General features: G+C 46.1%; 1 protein-coding gene across 1 annotated transcript; it reads right to left on the bottom strand.

The window, feature by feature from the left end:
- Positions 1–609: 609 nt before the first annotated feature.
- Positions 610–8,951, bottom strand: Trim10 (tripartite motif containing 10). Its single transcript, XM_020165119.2, has 7 exons — positions 8,146–8,951; positions 6,893–6,988; positions 6,067–6,297; positions 5,428–5,450; positions 5,006–5,121; positions 3,647–3,679; positions 610–2,865 (listed from the first exon to the last, which is right to left on the bottom strand). The coding sequence occupies exons 1-7, from the start codon at positions 8,572–8,574 to the stop codon at positions 2,348–2,350; spliced, it is 1,446 nt and encodes a 481-aa protein (XP_020020708.1). The 5' UTR covers positions 8,575–8,951; the 3' UTR covers positions 610–2,347.
- Between the last annotated feature and the right edge of the window lie 1,128 nt (positions 8,952–10,079).

Here is a 10,079-nt window from a genome sequence, read left to right as displayed (position 1 = left end):
CTTAACCAGACCTCAGCTTTCTTCCCTTTAAAAGGGGGGATAATAATAGGACCTGCTTCACAGAGTGACCAACACAGGTGACATAGGTGAATAAAGCCCTCCGCCCAGCTAAGGTCTTCAAACACATACATACACTTTAGAGATGCTTAGTCATTTTTAAACACTTTGCTAAAACCAGTAAAAATAGACAGAAAAAATACAGATTGCTTTTTAGCAGAATCGCAGTTTGGGGACTGTTTTTTTATCATTGTATGGGCACTTGAGTGTGTCATTGCTTTTGCAATACACAACATTTTAATTGTAATAGAAAGATTTCCAAGGAGAGCCATTCAGTCCCCCTCTAATCCATGCTTCTGATCCTTTCTGCCTGCTGAGCTAAGGATGAACAACAGGATGTCTCAGGTGCTGCTAAGCCTGGCCCCACATACTACGGTGCCCTCACCTTTTGCAGTTGCACCCTCACAAGCAGACCCATCAGGGAGATGGTAGAATATTGTAGTTTATGTCTGCACAGAGTCAACAGAGAGGATGCTAAAGAGACTATCAGCAGAAGGCATGTTTAAGCAGAATAAAATGCAACACCAACAAGAACTAGGAAATAAATCATGGTTACTCAAGGCAATCAATATTTTTATTATGCATAGAATTTTTAAGTCCCACCTTGGGATGATGGATATCATTTTCCAAATTCTAGGCAGCCATGTGTTGGTGTCCATATCTGTCCCAGACTCAGTACCAGGCAGGGCCATTTCCTGAGTTCGCCAGGCTCAGCATGACCACAGCCTTCCCTATCACTGCCTGACTTCCTGTGTTCCACAAAGTTCTCCACCTCAAAATCTGCTCTTCTCCAAATCCCCAGTATTCCCCTCTTCCACCCCATCCCTCCAATGTCACTTTTTGCCCAGCTCTAAATAGTCTTAACTCTAGTCTGAAGGTCACAGGTCATCCAAATCATCCCCCAGCCTCTATGTGGGATTCTTTTCCCCAGCGCAAAGGGGCAGATGGCACTACTTCTGCCACAGCTGAGGTCTTTTTGATTGGTTCTGTTCCATCTTGACGTCAGCTGGTGATCTGCTGATCAGGAAGACGGTTTCCCCTTGGGGGGGGGCGGTCCTTTGGGTAATATTTATGGCCAAGACTCCCCTGTCTCCTTGCCCCAAAATGCTCTGCACCTTCATTTCAGCCAGAAAGTGACACCACCAGAAGTCAGTGTGTGGAGATAGGTGGGTGAGGCATGTCTGCTCACAAGGACCATGGAGATGACTCAGTGCCCACAGGTCACAGACATCCACCCAGTTCTCTGCCATTCCTTCTTCTTAAGGTGAGCTTCCCCTTCTTTCCTAGCTCACCACATGCATGCTTTAGAAGGTTGTCCAGGCTCCCCGTCTCCCTCCAGACAAGACTATGCCCCTCTTCTGAGTTTCTACAATGACAAATGTATCCCCTGTCACAGCAGCCACCACACCATGCTGGAATTCTCAGAGCTCCTCCAGGACAAGCTCTTTTCTTTTTATTTTCAAATCACCTGTGGCTACCACACTATTGGTTCATAGTTAGCACACAATAAGTGCTTCTTGAAGGTATGAGTAAATTAACTCTAATGTCTTTGGAAAAAAAATGAGATGAAGAGCTTGAAAGCATACAATTGGTTGGTTACAAGGCTTTGTCTAGAACCCAAGTCTTCTGGCTCAAATCCAGTACTTCTACACAGCTACTTTTTGGTTGGTTGGTTGGTTGGTTGACTGGTTTGGTTTTTTGAGACGGGGTCTCAATATATAGCCTAGCCTGACATTGAAATTCCAGATTCTCCTGCCTCAGTCTCCTGAGTACAGGGATTGCAGATATTATCCACCATGTTTGGCAGGAATGGTGATGAGCAGAGCTGGCAACAGCTGAGTCTGCAGATACCCTGAGCATTCACTGGGCATTGAGAACAGGCTTGATCAGTGGGCTGAAGGCCATGTCACCTCCTCTCTTACCAAATGGCACCATTACATAGTCTAAAGAAGTCATTTCTTTTTCTTTTCTTTCTTTCTTTCTGTTTTTTTTTTTTTTAATTCAGAGTCTCATGCTTGTCAGGCAAGCTCTCTGCCACTTGAGTCACTCTGCCAGTGCTTTTTCGTGTTGGATATTTTTGAAATGGGGTCTCGAAACTATTTGCCTGGGCTGGCTTTGAACACCAAGCCTCTTGATCTCTGCCTCCCATATTGCTAGGACTACAGGTGTTAGCCACAGCACCGGCTTGAAGTCATTTCTACTTCAAGTCTTCCAGATGACCAAGCCAGGGGTGAAGTGCACACCATACTTGATTGGAGTCTTCAACTTACAGGAGGGTAACTGTGCCCTTTCAGCAGTTCAGGGAGAAACTGGACCCTCGGCCCCAGAGCCCAAAGAAGGGAAAGACTTCCCGGGTGAAGGAAGCAGTGAAGGTATAGATGTGTTCCTGAGTGACCGCATTGGCGAAGGTCACCCAGCCCACCTCGTAGTCGAGAGACACCTGCACCTGCCGGGGCTGCTCCTCCAGGGCCAGCCGTGTGGGGAAGGAGCCCAGAGCTGAGACGAAGCCCCAAGCCAGCCTCACGGCCCACACCCCCTCCTCTGGCCGCAGCCGCAGCTCCCCCTTCCGCCGCACGTCCTCACTCACCACGCCCACGGTGCAGCTGCCCCCGTGGGCCAAATCTACACTCACCACCCAAGCGTGTCTCCCCCCTGTGAAGCCACTGTGTGCCAGGACACAGGTGGCCCGGTCAAAACGCTGGGGGCTGTCCGGAGAATTCTGCCATTTGTAGGAGAAGCGAGCCCGCTGGAGATCCTCAGATAGAAGGAGCTTGGGGTGGGAAGTCTGGGGGTCTAGAGATATTTGAGCTGTGGCAAAGAGAGACAAAGATATCAGCTGAGGTGCTATGACCTTCAAGAACGATTTGAAAACCCTCTTCCTCCACCTGCTAGTGTTAAAGCACCTCTGTGAACCGGCATCACTGGGAACGTGTTAGAAATACAGACTCTCAGAATTTGCATCCCAGGATGCCCAGGGTACTGGCGCACATCTTAAAGCCTGAGACTCCTGCCTGCGAGGGCACACTTGCTTCAGGAATGCAGGTGTGCCTGTCCTTTCTTCATGGGTCTTCCCCCATGGCAAAGCCATATATACATACACAAGTCATCCCTCGGTATCCATGGGAGATTGGTGCCAGGACCCTCTCAGATACTCAAATAAACAGATGCTCAGGTCCCTTATGTAAAAGGGCATCTACATACAATCTACACGCATCCTCGTAGACCTGAACTCTCTAGATTGTTATAATACCTAATATGGTATAAATGCGATGTAAATCATTGTTACACTGCATTGTTTAGGGAATAATGACAAGGAAAAAAGTCTGCCCAAGTTTAGTACAGATGCAAGTTTTTTCTGTGTATTTTGTCTGAGGTTGGATGTGGAACCCAGGAATATGGAGTGCTGACTCTGTGTATGTGTGTGCTCACATACTCACAACTATATATGACATACATATACATATGTGTATATATGACAGGTGTGCATGAGTATATATGACTAGTGTACTACCCTGTACAGAACCTTGCAAAATTGTTTCTCTTTTCTAGAGCCTCCTCACTATCTCCCATCCTGATGTAGGCCGCTTACCTGGCTCATAGTCCAACTCAAAGCAGAGTTTTTCTGTAAAAAGGAAATGATGGCAAAGTGAGATTTTATTAGTTTTAAAACCAGAAAAGACCCAGTGGTGAGGAAACTGAGGCCCAAAAGGGGGTAGCAACAAAAAAGCACTGCATCAAAGCTGGAGCCTCTAGACCAGTGGTGGTAAGCTTGTACTTGCACCCTAACCTTCTGGAGCTCTGGCTAACACCCATTTCAAATTCAGGTGCTCTGGGGTGGGGCTGCACCCCTATGGGATGCTGATGCTGCTGGCTGGGAGCCCCTCTTTGAGGCTCACTGACCTAGCTCTGAGCGGGCATAGACCTGTCTCCCTTGCTCACCTCTATATCCACAGAGCCCACACCCACCTAAATAAATGCTCAATAAACATCTGCTTAGTGAATAAATAGGTGGGTTCATTTCTTTATTGTTCTGTTTGAAAATAATTTTGGAGTTAGCCAAAGGTCAGCCTTTAATTTTGCAAGTGCTCTACTGCCTGAGCCATGCCTCCATCCCTTTTGTTTTTGTGTTTTGTTTCGGAGATACTGTGATAGGGGCTCACTAACTTTAGCTGGGCTGGCCTGGAACTTGCCATCCGCCTGTCTCTGCCTCCTGAGTAGCTGGGATTGCAAATACGAACCATCATACTGGTTAAAGGTCAGCCTTTGAATAAAGTAGAATTTCCTTCACTAACAAGTCACAAGGAATATTTGCAGGAAGTAGACTTACGAGACAAGTGATGCTTTTGAGGGTGGGACATTTAGAAATAAATGCTATCATTCATAATGTCACGGCTGGGGAAGAGCAGAAGTCACATTGCATTCCCAGCTCTCATCTCAATTTCTCTTCCCTCTTTCCCATCACCATACCCTGTTCCTGAAAAGGGCTGGGGCACAGGCTCTGTGGCTCTGAGAGCCACGCTAGCAGAAGGAAAGTGAAGGAGAGTGAGGGATGAGTCAGCTGCTACAGGATAAAGATAAATATTGCTACTGGCTATTAATTAACAGTGTTCATTACCAAAAATCTATGGTGTATTACAGATACTATTATGGATTTTTAAATTATTGAGAATGATAGATATTGTTAAACATTATCTTTTATATTGTTATACCAACTGGTCAGATTTAATAATTCTTCAAATCAGTTAACTTTTTTTCAGAAATATTTGCCTTTATTATTCATCATCTTTAGAAGGAATGTCTTTAAAAAATTGCAAATAAGGAAGTTGAGGCTCTGAAAGGGGATAAACCTCACCAAAATTTACCACTATTGGGGAATGAAGCAAGGAGGTCATTCCTAAACCCGAGCTTCACTGCCACCTGTGCTTTGTGGAGGCCTGGGTCCTCTTACCCAGAAACTTCTTCATCTCTCTCTGCAGTGGGAGAGCCTGCTGGGGGAAATCCCGGATCCTCTGGCCCAGCTCAGGGGACACAGCTTCTGGTTTCCGGCACTTTCTGGTTTCACATCTAGCACAGAAATGATAGGGTGTGGCAATTAGTCTCCATGATGCCTCCAGACTCAGCCAGTCATCATCTGACAAGGCCTGGAAGTCCCAGTTCCCAAAGACATCCTTTCTCTTGGACTGACCCAACTGCTGCAGGAGTACATGTGTATCTACAGATGCTTGTGAAATGCATTTGGGTGTGTGGCAGTTTACATGTGAATGTGTGTCCTTAATGTGAGACTGTTGAACATCGTATGGCAATAACTAAGCAGGCGGTGCATGTATGTGTGTTTATGTGGAAAAAGAAAACAGGCGTTACATGACTTACCTTATTAGAGTGCTTCTGATATCCTAGGGGAGAGAGAGAAAGAGAGCAGGGATTCAGCTTCCAATTTTTTTCTCCTGCTTTTCTCATGACTACAAAAGATAAAATACCATATTCTTAACCCTGGACAGAAATGGGAAGCCAGATCCACAGAGTCACAGAGTGTTAGGATTTACCAGACTTTCAGGATCAGAGCCTAGATGGTAAAATGACCACTCCCTGCTAATGGATCTCCCTAAATCATGCTGCCTTTCTGATGCTTTGTTAGGATCCCAATATCTCTACTCTGGTTTGAGGAAGAGAAATAGAATGATTTGGAAAAGAATGGTTTGGAAATAGCACCTGGCATTTGTTTGCATTGTACCTGATACTTTTCAAAGTGCTACTTTCACTTTCTTTTTACTGTTGGATCCTCACCCTTTCACAGTGGTATCTGTGCTATTCAACAGATGGTAGATGGAGAGACCAAGACCAGAGCACATAGTGACCAGGACAGTCTTAGGAAAGAATGGACAATAATTCAGACCTCTGGTCCTGTGACCCAAATCTGGGATGTGGAGATGCCTTTGAGAAGGAAGTATGGCTTAGAAAATCCAAATGCAGTGATCCCAGAGAACACATGTGGGCAGGCTCAGGCCTCACCGTCAGAAGCTCCCTTGCTGGCCTCTCATTCTTCTCCTCCAGCTCTTCAACCAAGGTACTAAAGCGGTAGATCTCCCCAGAGATGAGGAACTCGAACTCTTCCTGTTGCTTCAAGATGTCCCCATCTAGCTTCTCCAGTTGTGCTAAGAGAATGCCCTGCTGTTCCTCCAGCAACCGGCTCAGATGTGCAAACTCGGAAATCACCTGTTGTCTCTTGGTGGCCACCTGAGTCTGAGAAGGCAGGATGAGAGCCAAGGAAGATGTTTTCCTCTCCTGCTTCCTCCATCAGCAACATCTCCTTCTCTTTTCCTTCTTTTCCCTTACTCAATCCCATCTCCTTCTAGGCCCAAAACCACATGTTCCAAGGTTTAGTGGTAAAATCAGAACCCCTTCCACCTCCCTGGTCCCCAGACAGATTTGGAACTTTGGCATGGCTTCCTTTCCACTGCAGACAGTCCAGCATTGCCTCAGTACCCTCTGCTGTTGCTTCTAAAAGGGGGAGGGCTCAGAGGAGGTGCAGGGGACACCTGACCCCCTCCCTGCCTTGTAGGAAGCACACTCTTATCCACAGGAAGGTACCTTACCAGCATGATCTTACTTAATCCTTGCCGCAATTCAATGAGAAAGTGACAATTTTTAATCTCCATTTTACAGATAAGTAGACTGAAGTTAGAGTTGCTTGAGGCATATGTTGGTGTTAGAATCAGGATTCAAACTCAGAATGACTCAAACCCCTGTCTGCTACATTGCCTGGGATTCAGGGAGATGCTGGAGTTCACCCCCGACCCTGAAAGGGGAGGGGTCTGGAAAAGGGGTGGTGACCTACCAGGAGGACTTGTATCCTTTTGTTTTCTCTTGATTGGATTTCTTGAATCTCCTCTCTCTCTTTTCTTAGACATGCAAGACACTTCTGTATTTGTTCCTGGGAAACAAGGAGCACAAAATACTAAGACGGAAAAAGGATTTATTAAGGAGTATCATCCCATCCAACCCTCTGCCTCTGGGAAGGAAATGCCCAGGAAAGGAGTCTGTCCCTTACTTGATGGTACCTGAGCCTTTGTCACCTTGACAGTGACTCTCTTTGGGTCTTATTCCTCTTGATTTAGGCTTTCCCCTTTGAATTTTTTCCCCTTCACCGCCCCCCAACACACACTTTGATTTTTGATCAGGGCTTTCCACCTTTATCATGTGCCATTAACGGCTATAGCTTTGTTCCTCCCTGTTTCTTTCATCCTACTTGCTTTTGTATCTGGTAAGGGGTAGGATCTGTCCTGACCATGACGTGCGCCTCATTAAAATTATTCCAACTTTCCAATACGTCCCATAGGGAACATGTATAAGTAGAAACCCTTCCTTTTTATTGTAATCAATTATCTAGGTATGATTCTGGATATGCAAAAACAATTGCTAAGTTGTTTTAAGAAATTATTTCCTCTAGAATAGAATTAGAACAGGTCTACACATACAAGTGTCCTTATATGTATATTCAAAAATGCACACAGAACTCACCATCAAATGCTAATGGACTACTTGAGGCATTCACGCATACAAACTTGTACTAAAATACAGTACATAAACTACAACCAGCACACACATTTAATGACAGATGAAATTGCATACTACATACATTTTCCTAACCTATCTATGTAAACTAATGTATTCATACACAGGAACAAACAGTTACACTTACACACTCAAATACATACTTACAACCCCCCAACACATCACTCACTCTTGTAAACATGCAAACATTAATACATTTACATACTGATTATTCCCTGAAATACAAACGTCAGACACTGACCGATAGGTGGTACAGAAACACACACTCATGTTTTCATCATTCATTCATTCATCAAGTATTACTGAGCTCTTAATATATGTAAGCCACAAGTAAATACAGAACTAACTCTAAATCACAAACGTGTAATTTTCTGTGCCTAGGTCTATTGTCTGGATGATTATATAAGTACAGGGAAAGAATTTCGAGATCAGGGTGGCTGAAAAACTCCACAACTCTGCTCTGCTTCTCTTATTCAAATTCCAGCTCCACTCTGGGATCCCCGTCCCCTCTCCTACCCTGTAGGGACCTGCTGCGTCCTCCAGGAAGCGCACAGTGTGGGCTGCATGCGCCCCGGCCTCGCGGCACACCACGCACAACTGCGCCTCATCATCCTCGCAGAAGAAGTAGACCTTCTCCCCATGCTCTGGACAGTCGTCCTCCTCCGCTGTGCCCAGCGTGGACACCAGCTGGAGGCGCTCAATGTTCTCCACCACGTTGGCCAGCTGCCAGTTAGGCCGGAAGGTCCCTGGGCGGAAAGGTTCTTTGCACAGGGGACAGGTGAGGGACTCCTCAGATTCTGGACCAGGGATCTCACAGAAGCGAGTGAGACAGCCACGGCAGAAGTTGTGCCCACAGTCGATGGTGACCGGCTCCCTCAGGGTGCCTTGGCAAATGGGGCAGTTGACCTCATCTACCAGGCTGGTCACAGAGGCAGCTGAGGCCATGCTGGTACTGCTGGACGTGTGGCCTCCTCGAGGTCACAGTCTCTGCTCTGCTGAGGAGGAAGGACACAGGCACACACCCACATGTGCCCAAGCCCAGCCACAGGCAAAGTCACACACACTCAAAGAACCCACTTGCATCTCTGGCACCAGGGTCCCTTGTCCTCTCTCAGGAACAGACACACCTGCCAACAGCAGAGATAGAGAAATAGCAGAGGAGGGGAGGCAGAAGGTCTCACAGCATTCCAGAGACAGCCCCAGGTACTCTTGGGGCCAGTGTAGGTGAACTGGGGTCCACAACCCCTCACAGTAGATGGAGGTGTTGGTACCTCAGCTGCCCACTGTTGAAAGCGATGGTTCTTATTTAGGGGCAGGAGGGAGACTGGCTCACAGACTGGTGATTGCCACAGTCTCTACAATGTATCCAGCTGTTTCCAGGGAGATTGGAGGTATCAGCCAGCCCAGGACTTGTCAGTCAACAGGCAGGGGAGTGTGGGGACTCAGATAAGGCCCTCTTGCTGGGGTGTGCACAGCACAGGCAGCTTCACCAGTGATGCCCCAGCTGGCCTGCCATATAGGCTTCAAAAGAGGATGTGAGGGGGAGGAGAAAAAAATAGTCATGGCTGACAGCATTTCTTTATGATGACTCTACACCTTACACTGATATAAACACTTTGAACATATCATCATATTTATTCCATCTGTCTGCTCTATAATGTCATGCTGTTAGGACCTTCATTTTGCAAATCAGAAGGCTGAGGCTCAGCCAGGTCACCTCAGCTTGCCCAAGGACACAAATAGGAAGATGAGTGACCATGATTTGTAGTTGGAGCCACACATCTTCCGAGCAATGCCATCCAACAGAAACACAATGCAAGCCACATATGCAATTTAAAAATTTCTAGTTGCCATAGAAAGAGTAAAAAGAAGCAGATAAGTGACTTTTAATAATATATCTTATTTGGCCCAAGAGTTCCAAAATATTACATGCTTTCAACATGTAATCAGCATGAAATGTTATTAAGTGAGATATTTTACATTTCTTTTTATTTATGCTAAATCTTTTAAATCCAGCATATATTTTACACATACAGTACAGCTCAGTCTGAACTGACCATGTTTCAGTGCTCAGTAGCAATGTGTGACTGGTGGCTCACTGGACAATGTTGCTCCAGCACTGCGCTCTTGGTTGGGGGTAGGGGGAGAGGGTTGGAAGGGGAGCTGGTGCACAAAGGAGGAACATCGGGGTGCTGGGATGGTCCTTCAGTGGCAGAGTGGAAGGGGGCCTGTTTTTTTCCATGGACATAAACTGCTTGATCTTTGTTTTGGCGTGGGGGAAGCACAATGTTTGGAGCCAAAGATTTGGATTGTCCCCAGCCTGTGATTGTCAAGCTCTGCGATCTTTGGAAAGTCACTTTACCTTTCAGTTTACATCTTCTTTGTAAAATGAAGATAATAATACCTGTTCCAAAGAGTTGTTTTTAAAATTGGTTGTAAGAATATGGGAA

Source organism: Castor canadensis, chromosome 8 (assembly GCF_047511655.1).
Source record: "Castor canadensis chromosome 8, mCasCan1.hap1v2, whole genome shotgun sequence".
NCBI classification, from domain to species: Eukaryota; Metazoa; Chordata; class Mammalia; order Rodentia; family Castoridae; genus Castor; species Castor canadensis.
The sequence above is the reverse complement of the archived record's forward strand: the minus strand, read 5'-3'. Positions and strand labels throughout refer to the sequence as shown.

What these genes read in the sequence shown, in the direction of transcription:
- Trim10 (XM_020165119.2), bottom strand. Translation starts at nt 8,574, where the DNA reads ATGGCCTCAGCTGCCTCTGTGACCAGCCTGGTAGATGAGGTCAACTGC. An exon ending in ATCAGAAGCACTCTAATAAG is followed by an intron (nt 5,122 to 5,427) that starts GTAAGTCATGTA and finishes TTTCTGTGCTAG; the next exon opens with ATGTGAAACCAGAAAGTGCC. An exon ending in TGAGTTGGACTATGAGCCAG is followed by an intron (nt 2,866 to 3,646) that starts GTAAGCGGCCTA and finishes TCTTTGCCACAG; the next exon opens with CTCAAATATCTCTAGACCCC.